Source organism: Hyaena hyaena, unplaced genomic scaffold (genome assembly GCF_003009895.1).
Source record: "Hyaena hyaena isolate Hyena2069 unplaced genomic scaffold, ASM300989v1 scaffold_805, whole genome shotgun sequence".
Classification (NCBI taxonomy): domain Eukaryota; kingdom Metazoa; phylum Chordata; class Mammalia; order Carnivora; family Hyaenidae; genus Hyaena; species Hyaena hyaena.
The window spans coordinates 393,333-412,106 of record NW_024081439.1 but is presented as its reverse complement, the minus strand read 5'-3'; the positions used below and the strand labels follow the sequence as shown (position 1 = coordinate 412,106).

The 18,774-nt window shown below is 39.1% G+C and overlaps 1 protein-coding gene across 1 annotated transcript in view; it reads right to left on the bottom strand.

Annotated features, from left to right (window-relative positions):
* The window catches only part of RRP15 (ribosomal RNA processing 15 homolog), a 43,170-nt gene extending 24,646 nt beyond the window's left edge, over positions 1–18,524 (bottom strand). The window contains exons 1-4 of the mRNA XM_039219298.1: positions 18,380–18,524; positions 6,686–6,960; positions 3,885–3,982; positions 1,080–1,281 (exon numbers count right to left, since the gene is read on the bottom strand). Coding sequence (XP_039075229.1) covers positions 1,080–1,281; positions 3,885–3,982; positions 6,686–6,960; positions 18,380–18,524 — 720 coding nt within the window. The remainder of the gene's footprint in view (positions 1–1,079; positions 1,282–3,884; positions 3,983–6,685; positions 6,961–18,379) is intronic.
* Positions 18,525–18,774: the final 250 nt, after the last annotated feature.

Sequence of the window (18,774 nt, the reverse complement as noted above, 5' to 3'; positions counted from 1 at the left end):
TGAACAGAAAAAAAAATAAATAAAGATCTTTCTTTTTCCATTTTCCCGCTAGCTCTTGTTCAATGCTGCTGGGTCTTTCTCCAATTTTTAGAGTAAAATGTCCCTCGTGAGAACACAGCAGTTTAGATTTTTTAACTAAAAAGTATAAATTCCCAAACATAGTATTCACGTGTTTATAATTAATTCTGACAAACATTTTAAAATAGCAGCACCAGTGATCGTCAGTATTACATAGATAATTAAAAAACAATTTGGGTCCTTTAATATGTAGGAGATAAAGTTAAACAGCCTAGAAAAATCTGTCAAAATTAGGCAAAACAGCAACTTAATCAAAGAACTTGAAACAATACTTGAACCCCAGGCTAGCAGGGAATTCCTGGATGCCCTTCTTGCCAGAGTTTCAAACAGAAAACTAACAACTTCTAACAGAGACCCCTGGTTCCTGAGGGGTGTACTTTTTCTCAGCAACAGAAATGAATCCATCGAGTACACCTGTACTTTGCTGCCATTGCAAAACAAAACAAAAAAACAAACAAATAGCCCTGTTCAGAGTACGGCACATTTCAGAACCTCTCACCTAGTATATTAAAAAGGAAACTATTGGGGCCCACGGGTGAAAAGGACTGGAGAAGCCCAGTTATCGTGCCAGGCAGGCACACAGCATCCATACTCCTATCTGGCCAGACATCACCAAGCGGCCTCAGCACAAGGATGGCTCTCCACCATGGTCCCCAAGGCTCCGATCCTTCATGTTTTAGAAGGTACATCCATCACAGTTACCTCTGTGGGTAAACACCTCACACCGAAGCTGTATCCCTCACCTGGGTTTCTATTCTCCCAAATGCACGAAGGGCAGGGTTTTAGATGCGAGAGATCCAGCCCCATCTCTAAACCCTCTGGTTCCCGATCTCTAACGGCAGGGGTACATATGTCACTTTTAACTGGCAACTTCCATACTGAATAAATCATCGTGAAACTTAGGAATCCAAACTTTTAAATCTGTAGTGTGCTTTTTCAACCCAAAACTTTAGTTGAAGAGCTAAAAGTCAGATGGACTGAATTCTATATAAAAGCCTTGCCTGTTTGGCTTTCAAGTTCTTTCCAGTCGAACTTTTCCCACTCGTACTTGCATCCATCCCTCTCAGAACGTTGATGAAATCTTTCTTGGAAACAGTCGATATCAGCTTAGCACGTTTTCTAATTGAGCTTCCAGCTTCCTTAACCTTTTCGTCAACGTTCTTTTGATGCTTCTGAACAGCATTGAATAGCTGTACCACACCCCTATAGAACAGATAATGATCAGAACAACATTAAATAACAGTTACACTAAGTACAAACATAGAAGATAGAACATGTTTTTACTGCTTAGGAAAGAGGCAGGCATTTACAGGCACTCAAATGAAAAGAGCTGAATCTAAAAAATGAACATAAATTTATTCCAAAGAAGGAATATACATTTCTGAATAGAGAATATATGTGGATTAATAGATGGTTTTTCTCGGGGCGCCTGGGTGGCTTAGTCAGTTAAGCGTCCGACTTTCGCTTAGGTCATGATCTCACGGTTCGTGGGTTCGGGCCCCGTGTCGGGCTCTGTGCTGACTGCCAGCTCAGAGCCTGGAGCCTGTTTTAGTCTGTGACTCCCTCTCTCTCTGACCCTCCCCTGCTCACACTGTCTCTCTCCTAGAAATAAATAAAACATTAAAAAAAAAAAAGGTGGTTTTTCTCTTCAGCTTTCATGTTTCTAAATCAGCTTTTATGCAATTAGAACTAAAAATTACTTTTAACACAAATATCTATTTCTCAAAATAGAATTCTACAATAACTGAAGGTATTACAATGTGACAGAAAGAGAGCAGCCTCCACAGTTAGCTGTCCAGCCATCTGACTCCAGGGAAGGTTTTCTAGATCTCCATTTCATATCTAAATGGGAAAAATTATACTCAAGCAGCTTAAAAAATATTTAGTTATATTATCTGCAATTCTTACGATATAAAACTAATATTAAAATCCTATTTTAAGAAACACTAATTTAAAACATGTTCTGTAGTGAAGTTCATTCCAAGATGAATTCTGAAGGTTAAGACCTGCAGTGTCCATTACAGCAGCCATGAGCCCCATGTAGCTAGTAAACCATGACAAGGACTGGCTGGTCCAAATTGCAAAATGCTCCAGGTTTACAACACACACTGAATTTTGAAGACTTAGTATGAAAAAAGAGAATTTTAAAGTCTCATTAATAATTCTTTTATGTTGATTATATGATAAAATAAAAATGACTTGGGTATATTGGGTTAAATAAAATACATTACTCAAATGAGTTTCATCTCTCTCTTTTTTTTTTTAACTGTTTTCAATGTGGCTACTAAAAAGTTTTAAAATATTTATGTGGTTCACATTATATTTCTACTGGACAACACTGATTTAAACCATTAACATCCTTTCCAGCTCTAAATCACTGGGAGAGGTACTCCGCCATGGCCCTGAGCATCCCTGTACATTCTTGCTAAGTTTTGCAAGGATGCGAGGCCCTGGCGGTTCTTTACACAGGTCATTGCTGAGAGTTCAGTGTACCGTATGCAGCCCTGAGGGACAAGGCAACATCTCCCCCAAGACAAAGAGTAGGCTTGTTACCTTTCACCACAAAAGCAATAGATTCATTCTCAAGTACAGCGTTTTCCTGTAACACAACCCACCACACACTCAAGCATCCATATAGGGCACCTGTGTTGCCCTGAGGGACAAAGGGAACCGGTGGGAACGTGATGCTCTGACTACTGCTTTGCCAACAGTAACAAAAGTCCTTTGTCTCTGACCCAGAAGTGTCCTGTCTTCTGCCAGTATCCAGGAAACTAACAGTCTAGCTTATTAGCTTATATATGAGGATAAAATTCCACACCCTTCAGAGCAGAGCTAGGACCCAAGTGAGGAAAGTGAGGTGCCGAGGATATAAAATTTAACGAAGTACTTACTCTTGTACACCAACCATGCACTTTTCTAAATTCTTTATATGTTATTAATTTATTTCTCAGAGAAATCCTGCAGGGTAGATATAATATTCTACTGTTTTTATAGGTAAATAAACTGAGACAGAGAAAACTTCGGTAGCGTGCACAAGGACGCATGGATGATTAAGTCAGCACTGGGATCGGAACCTAGCAGTCTGGCTCTATTGCTCATACCCTTATCTATCTCACCGCAGAACAGCCATATGGGTTAACAAATGACCCAAAATGTAGGTAGCTAGAAAATTAAGAGTAATTCCCCTACATATAATTGCTATGTTCTTGAAGCAGCAGCTCAAATGTTCTCTCCTCTGTGCAGTCTTCCCCTGGTCCCCTGACAATCTCCTGCTGTGCGTTCCCAGCACACAGGATATACGTCTAGTCTCAAACACACTAGAACGCCTTCAGGAGAGTAGGCCAGGACCTCCCAGCAGCCACCAGGTTCTATTTATCTTTGGACACAGAGGGCATCAAACAAACGTCTGGTGCTAATGATAAAAAATGCAGAATGAAAGGTCGGCATAAAGTTGCTGTCATGCATCATTCCTTATGCCTTAAGTACATATGCAAGGTAACAAAACCAGTCACCTAGTGCTATTAATTCAGACAATCATCGTGAGAGAAATGCATGTCTAATTAGTGTTCTTGTGACTAAAAAAACATGATCTGAAATAGGTTCAAACCAAATATATACTGAGGATGTTACATTCTCGCCTCATGAGACCTGCAAAATCGTCGGCTGAATTCAGTATTAAGTAGGCAGGTTTTGATATAAATCACTTGGCTCAGGGAAGGCAGAGCTTAACAATCAGGTCTAGTCTGAAATGGATCATTATCAAAGCTTCAGTATACTTATTTTTTAAAGGGCAAGAACAGACTTACCTTGTTGCAATTCTCTGAAGATTTCTCTCTGTTTCTTTGTCTTTGACAACATCTGGCTTTACTCTGCACATCATTTCCCATTCCCGCTTCTTATCAAGCTGTGTTATAAATATTGTTATGTGAAAGATTATTAGGCATTTTTGAAAGTGCAGCATACTTTGATATGATACTCTGCGAAAGGACAAAGGTAATAAATCATTCTGGCTTAGTTTGTCATGGGGACTGAAAAAAACCCACATTTTGGGGGTTCAGCTCGGGGGGCCTGTGGTTAGCACTCAGCATGTCATGTGAGAAGCACAAAGTGAGTTTCCGTTAGGCTCTCTGACAGCAGGGGCCTGGAGAGCTGCCAGAGCAGGGGACTGCCGGCGCCAGGCAGGGCAAGGTGGGGTGTGAGAGTGCCACACACCCGACCTGCCACCAGCAGACCATCAGTGGTTCAGCATCAGGAAGACCCCAAACTATCATCTTCAGTAACCACAAGTTTAAACACTTTAGTTTTCAGAAACTGTCTTTCTCAGTATCAGAACTGTTATGAATTTGTATTAGTTTTTATTTTTTTTTAATTTTTAAAAAATGTTTTATTTATTTCTGAGAGAGAGAGAGACAGCATGAGCAGGGGAGGGTCAGAGAGAGAGGGAGACACAGAATCTGAAGCAGGCTCCAGGCCCTGAGCTAGCTGTCAGCACAGAGCCCGATGCGGGGCTTGAACCCACGAACTGTGATATCATGACCTGAGCCAAAGTCGAATGCTTAACCGACTGAGCCACGCAGGCGCCCCAAGAATTTGTATTAGTTTTTAAAAGAAGAGCAGCATATTCAGTAGTACTCCGCACCCAAGCACCTGGGACACGCGGACACATCAATATGCTCCATCAGCATATACGTGGTCTCAGGCCAGCGTATCACCTAATAGCAAATACACTAAATACCATGAGCTCATCACCATGAAGCTGGTGAGCATCAAAGGTGGTAATAGGTATCAGTGGGAAAAAAAATCTCCTTTTATCTATTCCTTTTCCAGATCCATCTAATGTCTCATTTTGCATTAATGAAAACGTCTAATTATAGTAAAATCAAATTCCTGCTCTCACTTGAAAAGATTAGCCAGATTCCTTGCTAAAGGAATCGATTCCTCCCCAAATCAGATACTTTACTTTAACTGTCTTGAAATTCACTATCAGATTATGCCAGAATTGAAAAATCTTACTTTTAAAACAGTTGAGGGGCACCTGGGTGGCTCAGTCAGTTAAGCATCCGGCTTTGGCTCAGGTCATGATCTCACAGTTCGTGGGTTCGAGCCCAGTGTCGGCCTCTGTGCTGACAGCTCAAGGCCTGGAGCCTGCTTTGGATTCTGTGTCTCCCTCTCTTTCTGACCCTCCCTTGCTCACGCTCTGTCTCTCTCTCTCTCTCTCTCAGAAATAAATAAAACATTTAAAAATTTTTTAAAAAAAGTTTAAAATAGTTGATTCTTAATCATCTGTAGTACCTGAGGCATACATAATCCCCAAATGCTTTTTAACTTTGAAGTATATTTTTATAGTTATGATTAGAAATAAGAACTTGATATTCTGGATATTGATAATATTTAACATCCAAAATAATGATAATTTGCCTAGACTCTACTCAGAAATATGTAATAAGAGCACTTGTAGCTACTGTGTCCTGTTTTTGGTGCCAACAGCTGCATTTTCATACATTAGGCCGACACTATCCTCTCTAGCTTACAAAGCACTGGCCTGGAGCAGAGTAAAGGGACTCATCTCTCTTGGCTTCAAAATGTTCTTACTTTTACTAGAACACTGGGCCTAGAAGGAATTAAGAATTCTGTTTTTAAAGTTTCCTTCAGCTTTTGTCAGGAAATAAAGATTCAAATTTTCAGTTGAAAAGCTATCAGTTAAGATTTAGAGATAAAACTTAATCTTAAAGCAAAATGAGAATGCAGAATTAATAACAGAGTATGTTCTGTTTCTAAAAGCAAGGCTTGAAAAATCCCACTTTCCTATATAGCCTTCTGCACCGAGTAACCAGTATTAGAAACAAAGGAAATAATTCATCTTGAAACAAGCTAAGGGGGAGGATGAACTTAAAAGGAAAGAGATGCCAATTCAAATCTATTTTTCTTTTTTACCTAGGAAGTACCTCTTGGAAATCAGTACTTTTATACTGTCAGTACGATTATAGAAAGTTATTTTTCTTTCATTAAAAAAGTATTTTATACATGGAAATACATCATCAAGTACAAGGGATTTAAAAACCTTATTATTGTTTCTTTATTTTTATAATACACAATGGCAAACTGAAGTCCAACTTCTGGCCTCTAATCAACAGACTCTGTAAGTCTAACTTCTATCATCAATGCTTTAACAAGTTATAATTAATTCAAGGTTAGCACGGAAATAGTCTGCTTTCAGAACTGCAACCAATCCCTGAGGATGACATCCTCTAGATTTATATTACAAAATAGGTTTTTAGCAAAAAGTAACTAACAGGATTGTATTGGTTCAGAACCTAATGATGATACAAACAGCAAAACTGAAATATTTAGACCTAGGAGTCACTGCCGCACGTATAATTTACTTGATTTTAAAAGGATACACTTCTCAGGAGTTTAATTTCTAGTTCTTTGCTTAGATGCTTAAAATGTGAATGTGCTCAATGGAGTAATTTAGATGAAGTTTCTAAACAAACTTTGGTTATTCACTCCTATGTAAAAAGCAAGTTAAAAACTAGAATGGGAACTGGACCAGGCAACCAAATGAGGAAAACAATCTAATCTACAGAACAACTGGTTTAAGACACACCTGTTTTCTTTTCTCTAGTCTCTCTTGTTTTAACTTTTCTTTTTCCTTTTCCAGCTCTCTGTTTTTGACTAGAATAGTGGGTTTGCTTCTTGGAGTTTTTTTGTTAAGAATTTTGGCCATTGCATCCGCCCAGCCCACATTAGTTCCAACACTAGCTTCCGCTGCATTTCCATTTTCACTGCCACGGGGTTCAACTTCATCTTCATTGTCAGCTTCCATTGCTTCATCATCAGTAGAAAAGTGATCCTTTTCTGATCCATAGCTTCTTACAGAACCTAAGAGTAGCGACAAATTAACTTAAATACTGGAGGCTGCCGAGGCCACGCCAGACCCCCGAGATCCTTCCTACAGCTAACAGTCCTCCAGCTGCCTGCATTCTCGCAAGCAGGGACTTCTCTGCGGCACCAGCAGAGGGCAAAAGGATCCTCCATCCTACTGTCATCAGCCTCCAAAGACCTGGCTCAGTCATGCTGGGCTTCTGCACCCAGGACCCAGGTAGCAGAAACAAATCCGCCAGCCCACACCACCTCCATCAAGGTGGCAGCAGGTGCAGACATGGGGGCAGTGTAGGGTGCGCTCAAGTCCATGGGCCTTAACTGTGTCATTAAACTATTCAAAGAGACTGATGAAAATTATATTTTTAAAACAATTAACAAACAACTGTGATCATCAAGGAAATGGTACAATGTTTCCATGGTATAGGGAAGTCAGAATAACCTCTCTATAGGGATTTGACTCAGAGATTCAAAATTCTGAAATTTGTGTGTAGAAACATCTAAAAAACAAGACAAAAAAACACAGCCTCCTTTCATAGAATTTGCATGTAACATTATAAAATTAGGTGTTTTAACATTTCTGAAAAATAATCTAATAAAGTAATACCAACCCAAGATACTGAAGATTCAATGGTAACCGGATGACAACATCAAGTTCTTAGTTGCAGATACGAAAGTGGACTGCTGGATTTTATCATGCACCATCTCCACAAAAAGTATAGATGGGTTATTTGCCATCTTGTTCATCTTTTTTTAAATGTTTGTTTATTTTTGAGAGAGAGAGAGAGGGAATGTAAGTGGGAGAGGGAAAGAGAGAAGGGGACAGAGGATCCAAGGCAGGCTCCCTGCTAACAGCACAAAGCCCCGTGCAGGGCTCAACTCACAAACCATGAGACCATGACTGGAGTTGAAATCAGACACTTAACTGACTGAGCCACCCAGGCACCCCTGCCAGCTTGTTCATCTTTAAGACTCAAATAACGGGTCAGAGGGTCGGCAGAAAGAAGAGTGTGGTCAGTGGCCTTGCTTGAAAATCAACTTGCTGAGAAGCTCTTGAACCTTAAATTTTGCTGCTCTCTCCACGCTGGAGTCACCGCACCTGACCAACAGGAGCGCCAGCGTGGCCTACCTACGGCGACAGGAGCGAGAGCCTTCTGGACAGCTTCCGTTTTGTTCTTCAGAAGCCTATGGAGCTTATTAGAAACACTTCAAAGGAGAAAATCATCCAACAGCTTAGTAACTTGGAATATTTCTTCATAAGCAGAAGCGGAGCTAACAAAGCACTGCGTCGGGGTCCCTCTGCCCGGACCGTAGCGCAGTTTCATAACCAGAATGTCCGCTTCTACTTCTGAGAAGTCTCATTGCTTTTTGTTGTTACTTCAAAATAATCTGCCTCTCAACTCAATTCTCACCTTTCTTATTTAAGTCATTTCTATTAACATGCATATTGTTTTTCCTAAACAGTTTCTGCTTCCCGCCCCTTAATTCAGCTTATTGTCATGACCAAAATAAAAGGAGCTGAATGTATAGTCAGCTCTTAACTCTTGAGTGATCCTCTCGCCTCTATAAAACCACGAATTAAGAGAGATGTGCCAGAAAGATCCGACTTTGCTAATCATTATAATACCTGTGATTCTGCTATTACTTTTGCATAATACCTTTATTTAAGTGTTGGGAAATCATGAAATGAAAAAGATATAAAACTTGGGGCGACTTTCGCTTAGGTCATGATCTCGCGGTTCGTTGGTTCGAGCCCCGCGTCGGGCTCTGTGCTGACTGCCAGCTCAGAGCCTGGAGCCTGTTTCAGTCTGTGACTCCCTCTCTCTCTGACCCTCCCCTGCTCACACTGTTTTCTCTCTCTCTCTCTCCTAGAAATAAATAAAAAAATATTTAAAAAAAAAAAAGATATAAAACTAAATTATTTAATATGGTTCAGATGAAAATTTCTAACATTAGAAAATGGAAAATAAAAACATTTAAGACATTTTACACATATGGAAAAAATGAACCTCAAGCATATAAGTAAAAATAAAGTATCTTCAAAGTGTGATAACAGTGCATCAATGTTATCAAAAAGTAAAGGAGACAATGGAAGAAATTGCTAATAATTCTACTGCCATACTATGCTATGCTGGACTTTTTTTTTTTTTTTTTTTTGAGAGAGAGTGAAAGCGCTCAAGCAAGCAAGAGAGAATCTTAAGCAGGCACAGAGACCAGTGCGGCGCCCGACACAACCTTGAGATCATGAGCTGAAATAAGGAGTCAGGACACTCTACACATTTCTTTATCCGGAAAAAAATTTTTTTTAGGTAGAAACTCATTTGCCACATATTTAATTTGAAGCCTTCTCTGTATCCTGCAGGCTGGATGTGTGATTCTAAGCTTTGACATACAAATACAGGTGATTTAAGAATTGTATTATTTATAAAATATTTTAAAAAGGACTCAGATTTCGCCAAACACAAGCTTTTAGCAGTATCATTCAATTTGATGAATCTGAGTGTCTGCTAGATCTCAGTTTTCAGTGTCGCAGAGTTTTTCCCTCAGAAGCATCCCCTAGGACCAGTGTTCCCGGGAAAGCACACGGAGAAACAAAGTTTAGAGAATGTAACTGGATGAAAAAAATACAGGTTTTATTCCTGAGTTAGTAGCACTGCACAGATATTAATTACAAAATAACCAATTCTGTGACAAGTGCTTCTTCTAGTAAGACATTTATCTAAATATAAAGAGGCATAGTGGCTTAAAAGTTTGTGTCAGTGAAGAATACCTGGGTGATGAAAAACAGAAGTCTGTACCAGCTTCTGGTAAAATGTCAAAACTACAATACTGACATCTAGTGTTTTGTGCTGATGAATTCACGCAAAAACTGCAACAAATATCATATTTTCAGTTGCACTGTGAAAGCAGCCAAAAGACTTTACAACTGTATAAGCTACTACATTTCTCTACTTCTAAACTTTAGCAATTTTTCTTGGTGTTTCTTACCCAGACTATCACAATATGCATATTCTAGGCACACAATAAATCCATGAAAGGTTTTATAACACCATTTTATACAACCTATATAAACCACTTAACAATCCCAAAAGAATCCACTTAATTCATAATTTTTGATTTTTTAAAAGAAGTTCTAGCTCAGAGGTGTCAGGCATTGACTGCAAAAATGGAAATGATCAGGTTATATAAAAATAAAAAATGACAATGTAATGAGCTCCTCCATCATAAAAAAAAAAAAAAAAGGATTTACTTCAAGGATACCAAAGATAAAGTAAATCAGAAAGTAGAACTGGGTCTTAAAATTTCACTGTACCCTATGAAGATGAGATTTTTTAAAAAAATTTTCTACTAACTGATCTTTACCAACAGAAGTTAAGTGACTATATCCACAGCACCATATAAGTAAAAACTTCTTTTGAAGCCTTGAGTGCTATCTTAAACATTAACTCTAAGTTCACACCCTATTCTTAAAATCTGGAAGTTAAGGACTACAAAGAATGCTTACTGGAAGCAATAACTAAAGGTTCCAATGTAACTTTCTGCATTCATGGAAATATTCTATTACCAGAGCTGCCCACTAACCACTAGGCATTAGAGTCTAGTCAAGTGCTTCCAATGAGGCCAGTACAATTGAGCAACTGAATTTTTAATTTTAATTCTTTTACATGTAAAAAGCCACGTGTGGCTAGTGAGTTAGAGCCCTGCAGTGCCGCGGTAGACATGGGCATTCCCGTCTGCTGCTGCCTTTCTCCCCAACTTCCAGCTCCCTTTCAAATCTGCCATCTGTCCCTGATCCCACATTTAGTTAGCTGTTGGCCCAGAAAGTGAGATAAAGTTTTAAGAAGACTCAGCCCTTCAATATTTCCTGGGCATTCATGACTGATGGAGAAGGAAAGGGAAAGAGAAAAGTTGAAACTAGGTTCCTCTCCTTGAAAAAGTCATATGTTTAGTAGGGTCAATAAATCCATTAACGAACTGCAAAATTTTGTTTTACAACTTGTAAAATTCATAAGTGTTCTTTTAAAAAAGAAAAGGTAATGAGGAAAAGGGTGACTGTTTGGGGGTATCTTTTACGAAGATGATATTAAAGTCACTTCTAAGCAAGGGTTTGAATGACAAGAGAAGGAAGGAGGCAAGGGAAGTAAGACTCCACAACCCACCAGAACTGAAAGAGGTAGGATCACTAAATCTAGAACCAAAAACTTCCTAGATCTAAGTCAATGCCCAGTATAAAAACTCAAATTATTATAATCATCATTATTATGGGCGTTCCAGGCAGCATAAACCAGCATGTCCAAAAGCATGGGAATGTGAAAGAAGGTGAAATGTTTATGAAATGACAAGAAGTTCAGACTGCATGAAACCGGATCTAGGAACTGGATAGTAAGGACTGAGTATAAAAAGCTGGCTGGTTTATAAAAAAGCAGGTCTGATTTACGATCCAAGAAATAAAATATGCACATTAACCCCCAAATTAAAACCAAGTGGTTTAAAATTACAGCACTGTACGTGTGTGTTTCCAGTAAGAGGCCAAACTGCTCCTGTTTTTTTCTCTTGGTACCTACCTGAGGCCTTTACTTTTAAACAGTTCCTCTACTGGATCAAGAAGGTTGTTCATTGAAAATACCAATACCATCTGGGAGCATTAAGGCTACTGATTAACATTTAACTTACTTCACACCTTTAGAATTTACTCTAAATCAAACAGAATTCCTCATAAAAACTTGGTAGAGATCAGCTAGTGGTAGTTAAGAGTATGAAAACAGAAGTCTGGCTACCTGAATTCAACCTCAACTCCAGACACAAATCTATGTGACTTTTCTGATGGTTATTAAGTTCTTTGCCTTAGTGTCCTCATCTGTAAAAATGGCAATAAAACCGTATCTACTTCAGTATCTAGTACAGTTTTATGACAATTAAGAGTTAATATATATAAAATTCTTAAAAGAGTGCCTAGCCCAGAGTTAACATTTAAGTGTTGCTTATTTACCACACACATAGACACACATGGTAAGAATTTTAATGTGGTGGCGGAGAAGGAGAAATGAGTAAGCAAGGAACACCTCTGGTAGCTGCAATCTACAAGATGTGTGAAACGCTGAATGGGAAGCTTCAGACGACCAGCTAGTTGTCTAGCACAAGAGTGAAGAGCTCAGATTATAAAATGAGACAGACTTGGCATTAAGTCCTGATTTCACTACTTTCCAACAGTATTATTTCCTCTTTTTCTCAGTTTCTTTATAACAAAATAGGCATGAAAACAGGATCTACAGAGCATTCATTTGTTATGTTGATTAAATGAGATAACACATGAAAAAAACTTAACACAGCCCTGGTACACAGTCAGTGTGAAATAAATAATAGAGAGTAACAGAGGACAAACAAGAATACTGAAAACCTTGAAGACAGACCCGAGATGGAAGATCACAAAAGCTTTAAAAAGGATGCCAAAAAACAAAGGGTAAGACGAATTTTACTTCCATTATAATTCTACCTACAGTCTCCGTTATAGCCTATAAGGCACATGCCAGGGAATTTTCAAGTGCAGACTACCTATGACTTTATTTTAGAAGTGATCAACATCACTGTCCCATGCCTTTTTTTTTTTTTTTTCAAGTAAGCTCTATGCCCAAAGTGGGGCTTGAACTCATGACCCCAAGATCAAGAGTTAAATGCTCTACCAACTGAGCTAGCCAGCTGCACCAAGTCCCACAACTTTTCAAGTACTCTAAAATATTGACAATACTAACAGCTAACATGTATTTAGAGCTTGATGCTATTTTTTAAAATTCCTTTTAACGTTTATTTATTTTGAGAAAGAGAGAGAGAGAGAGAGAGAGAGAGAGAGAGAGAGATGGTGAGGGGCAGAGAAAGAGAATCCAAGCAAACTCCTTGATGTCAGCACAGAGCCTGATGCAGGGCTTGATCTCAAACTGAAATCATGATCTGAGTCAAAACCAAGAGCTGGATACTTAACTCACTGAGCCACCCAGAGCAAGATACTATTAAAAACAATTTTTATGATTACCATTTAATCCTCATAACACTCTGAGTTGCTCTTATTCTTCTGTTTACACAGGGGATGATTCCAAAGCTTAGAAAAGTTAAAATTTTGTCTGAAGTTATAAAGTTAACCGGATAGAGCAATACAACTGTTTGACTCCTGAGGCACTAGAAAGCTTTGAACCTAAGATTCAACCCAGACTAACCTGTACTGAGTTAAAGCAGAAAATATTCATTAAATAGTTTAAGAAAACTTGAATTAAAAAGATAGGGGTGCCTGGGTGGCCCAGTTGGTTACGCGTCTGACTCTTGACCTCGGCTCAGATCGTGACCTCGCAGTCTTAAGATTAGGCCTCCGTTGGGCTCTTGCCCTGCTTGGCATTCTCTCTCCCTCTTTCTGTGACCCTCCCCTGTACACACGCACTCTCTCTCTCAAAATAAATCAACATTAAGAAAATCTGTTTCTAAGCCTCAGCTACCCAGAAGAGCCTCTTCGTCATCCCCATTCTGAGTCTTCCTAAGAACGCACACTGCCCCAGTTATCAAGAGCTTTGAAACTACCTCTCCCCATTCTAGCTGTGAATCATTCGTTCTGCTCAAGCCACATGATCTTTCCTGCATTACTAAATTTAGAGTTTTCAAAATTGATATCTAAAAAAAATTTTAAAGCACTTATCTTTGGAAAAAAATGAAGTCATCCCAAATTTCCATAAAAATATGGAAATTAAAATTAAAGTTCTACTATAAGACAAATTAAAAGATGTGATTATATGCGCTATCTAGGCAAGCCGAAGCACAGAACCTGGGTGCAGTCTGTTTCCTGAGTCTGTCCTATAAATTGCTAAACTACTCAAGTAGGACTATGATATATTTCATTTCTTAGACATGTTCCTTTGCTATTTTAAGTAACTTACATGATTAAGGAGGCTGTAAGCTACAGTTTGATGAAATGCACATTTATCTGCTAGGTTATTATATCTAAAATACAGCTTTATGCTTATCAAAAATGAAGCAATAACTCCTAGGACCTTCTAAACTGGATTGTTATCAAGGCTTCTGTTAGACACATATGGCCATTTTTCATATATGTGACCAGAAAAACTCAGAAAATATGGAATGGACATTCTTCTCTACCAAGTTATAGTCACATGAGCCCATGTTATGAGGGAGGGGTTGATCACATCATGGCGCTGGATAATGACCAAGGTTTCTTTTTCACCTGGGTTGATTTACTGACTACAGGATCTTTTTTTTTTTTTTTTTTTAAAGACTACAAGCATAAGAATAAAGTTAGCATTGTGTCTCAACCTCCAACACTGCATCAATTCAATAAATCTGTGTAGTTCAAGGATAACTCAGAGGTAGAGGTTATCAAACTCCCCTTCATAATACTTGATACCATCAACCTCTGTTTTTACTTCTTCACCTCACTTGATTTACTAACTAGGGAGGCTACGTGTGCCTGTGTGTGTTTTAAGAATACAAAGATGTTATGTGGAAACTAATTTGACAATAAACTATTTGTAAAAAAAAAAAAAGAATACAAAGGTAAGAACCAACTATATTTTGTATCAGAACCTGCAACAAGGTATCAGTTCAATAAATCTGAGCAGTTCAAGGTTAACTCAGATCAGGGTGTCATCATCCCCTTTATAATGCTTGATATTTTACCTTTCACATGTCTCTGATTTGTAATCACTTGTGATACTACTATGATCAACTTCCAAACCCTACTGAAAAGTATTACAATTTACTAAAATTCAGTCTGAATCATTTTGCTGTCATGTAAACTTACATTATATACAATTTCTGTTCATTTTACCCTCAGCAATACTAGTACAAGAGAAAAGTGTAAAAATCACATTAAGGGAAACTTCCAATTTATTCAGTGACTAACTAAATGGATATTGAGTACTATATATCAAGTTGTATGCCAAACTCATATACAGCTGTTATTAAAGCTGACAAACTCTTATCAGAACGAGGAAACTTCTGCAAAGTCTGACAAACAATACTTAAGAGTTTTACAATGGTAAAAGCATATATAGATAGCTTTTACCTTTCTTACATAATGTGCCAAAACAAATTAAGGCCAGAAGGAAAAGTTCAAACAATGCATGGGTTATACCTGTGTGTTTTCTACTAAATTTAAGTGGCATCTTACTAAAAGAATTTGCTTTCAAATATTCATGATAAGGCACATCTTTATCAATTTTTAGGATCCAATTAAAATTCAAAGAGAAGCCTCTGATTCAATTCCTGATAAAATGAGTCGGTACACTTCACTTTAATAATAAGCCTATAATTTGCACCCTGATTCAGTGATGTGTCTGAAGCCAAATTCAATCTTCTGCCTTTAAAGTTTCTCAGCATCCATTAGCTGAAATTTTTGAAAACTTACTAGTTCTGCCAAGGCCACACATACATAAATATCTGAACTACAAAAGATGGGTCACCTTTCCAGAAGTAACTGATTTCATGAGAGGAAAATAGCAAATACTTATATTAAATAACAAATTCTGAATTAGACAAAAGGAGGATGTCCCATCTTATGACCAATGGACCTACATTACTGAATGTATTAAATAAGAGGCCTTTTAAATTTACCTCTGTAAAAGGTACAGTCTAAATCCTGAAGGAAGTCCTGATGGAGTCAACAAAGTCAAAATCTAAAGGGTACAGAACAAGAAAGTGCAGAGAAAGTGTAGTGGTCAAGAGTGTAGGCGCTAAAGCCATCAGCTTATGTATTGGGATGAACAAGTTAGAACTTCTCTGGGCCTCAGTTTCCCGTAAGTAAAATAAGAATAATATTATCTATTTCATAGGTTTGTTGTCAGAATTAATTGAAATGATACACCTATGAGGAACTTAGAACAGTACATAGAAATGCTCAAAAAATAAAGCTGTTACTATGTAATTCCTCTACCAGTAGAGTACACCCAAAATTTATGGTGCTATGAGTTTTTTGGCAGGTTGGTTATTTGGAAAACTGAATGTTTTCCTTCTGAGAAACATTTCAGGTAGGTCCCTTCTCTCTCTTCACAGGCCTGTCCTCATGCAAACCTGACACAGGTTTGCAACTGCTCATCAGTGGTTCTGGCACTCCACGTCAGTCGCCACAGAGCCGGCAGCATATTTATAAACATGTGACATTTTCTTCCTTACATGTTCTCAGTAGCTCCCTACTGCCTGCAAATGGAGAGTCCAATTTCCTTCATATGACCCACAAGGCTCTTCACCCTCTGTTCCCAGTTTCACTAGTATAACTTCTTTGAATAGCTGGAGTCATAGCAGACAATTCATTGTGTCCCAAATAGCCCATGCACTTTAAGAGACTGTGTGCCATGGTACATACTTTTCCTGTATGTCTGAGGAAACTGTCGTCTCCACCCCCAGACAGAAATTTATTCATCCTTCTAAGGCCTACATGAAAGGCCACATATTCATTTCTTCAAAACGAAAATCTACTTAATACTAAAATGTGCAAGGAAGGCCCTTTGAAAATAAAGATACATAGCACACAGTTCCAGCATTTGGGGAACCTATATCTGTAAGGAGAAAGACATGCTAAGATAATAACAGAGCATACTATGAGTAATATGTATAAGACAGAAAGCAATGCCTAAGCTGGGTTCTGCAGGATATGGGGTTCTCTCTTTCCATCCTTACCATTTTAATTGGATCATGACTGTAATAACTACCTCTACCACTTCCTTTTAATAATACTCAAAACATCGTATTACAGTCTTGTTTAATATCTATCTCCGTTAAGACTGTAATTCTACGGCAGAAATTTTTCAACCTTTGTATCCTCAACATGGAGTAAGTTATCCAACTACATTAGAAAATTAGGTTTCCACATTACCCCAAACCTTTCTTAATCCACAAAGTAACTGATCTACAGTAGCAAGAGAACCTCAGAACCTAACTGGCATTGACAATACTACACTGAAAGGTCAGAACAGCTCTAACTTGGAATTATTCAGTACTTGAACAGACTAATTTCCATCTGAATTTGTAAGCAGTACTGATATTTTGCTTCAAAGGTAGTGTTTCTTTCTCTGACAACCCCACATGAACTAGTCTATAGTACAGGAAGGGTCAGAACCACAAGTTCTTATTGCTGCTCAACAAATTGACTCTTCTCCTCAACTCCTTTGGAAGGAGATGAGGAGTGTAATTACCTAGAGACTACAGTGACCATTTCATCTTCTTGGTCTTGGAAATCCAGGCTTATCAATTACTTAAATTTCTGTGAAAAACACACTCCGCAGCAGACATGTTTTAGGTACTGGGAAAGAGCAATCTCTACTCTTAGGGAACTTACATTCCAGCTGGGAGAGACGCACAACAATTACACAATATGTCAAATGATTGGGAAAACACTGAGAAAAAGCATGAGAAGTCAAAAAGTGAAGGCAGGGAGACAAGATGAAGGAAGAGTAGTGGCGGTACATTGTGGAAGGGGATCAGAGACCAGTCTTGCAGATAAAACACTGGATCAGAGATAGAGGAAGTGAGGGAGAAACACACAAGCATTTGAAAAATACTCTAGGTAGTGAAGTCCCAGCAAGTACTGAAACCCTGGTGTGGGAGCCTGTTTGATGTGTTAAGTCACAAGGATATCAATGTAGCTAGATTACAGTTAGTAGTTGTAGGGAGGAGAGTAGGAAATTATGTTATTCTGAGATGGGGACCCAATGAACCATCGTGAGGAGATAACTCACGTAATCTGTACATTATAAAGGAAGAGCTCCGGCTATTACAAAGCTCCAGCTAGTAGGAAGGAGCAATAACTGGACAGAAGGTCAGGGACCGTCGCAATTTCTTGTAACCAAAGAAGTTAATGCCAAGAATGATGGTCTTAAAGAGGTGCAGCATGGTCAACCTGAGGGCTGAAGGCCTCAAAGTACCTTTCTTCTCTTTCAATAGCAAGCGTCTCTGAGAGTTCAACTGATACTTTTATTTATTCTACTTTAACCAAGTACTCTTGTTTCATTCATTGCTATCAGGTCTCGAACTCCCGGGTGACGCACCGACCACAGAAGTCAAGTACCACTTATCTCTCTCTAACTTCTTTGGCCTTTCGCTCCTTCCCTACGAAGGAGCGAAACCTATCCCACTCGTAATTTAAAATAACCCCCCTTCCCTTTGCCTACTGTCATTGTAACCTTTCTGCTGCTGTCAGCACCAGTTGCATACGCTTTAATTAGTAACAGTGACAGTGGAAATATCTAGTAAAAGGATGTGGAGTTTCAAAGCGTCCGCTACCTAGTCTTCTCACTGGGCCCAAATCTCCCCTCCGATGCCACGCCGAGATAAAACTAGCAGCAAAGCCACTCGCATCCCCTGCTTGCCCCAAGTTTCAACCGGGCCTTTCTTTTCAGCAGCCCACAGTTCAACCCTAGAGCATTACCTCCACTGTCGGTAGCGTCTTTGCCCTCCTCTTCCAACTCCGAAGCGACTGCCCTGGCTACCATTTTCATCTTCTTTTTCTTCTTTAGAGAATTTTTCAGCTTTTTCCCCGCACCCACACGTGAGTCCCTCACGGCCGCAGCCATCTTTCCTCACCGGAAGCGACCAGTGAGAAAATCGCGACCGGTGGTAACAAAAAGAACTTCGGCATTTAGTTCCGGGGACACAAGGTTCCGGGGCGGGGCCCTCTCGCCGGAAGTTCCGGGGCGGGGCCTCAGCTGGGGAATTGGTGAGTGTCTGGTTGAAGTCCGCTCGGGTGATGGGGACCATCGGGCGATGCGCGTTCCCAGCCGCCTCCCTGACCAGCTCGCCCTTGCCTCGGACCGCTGCCGCAGC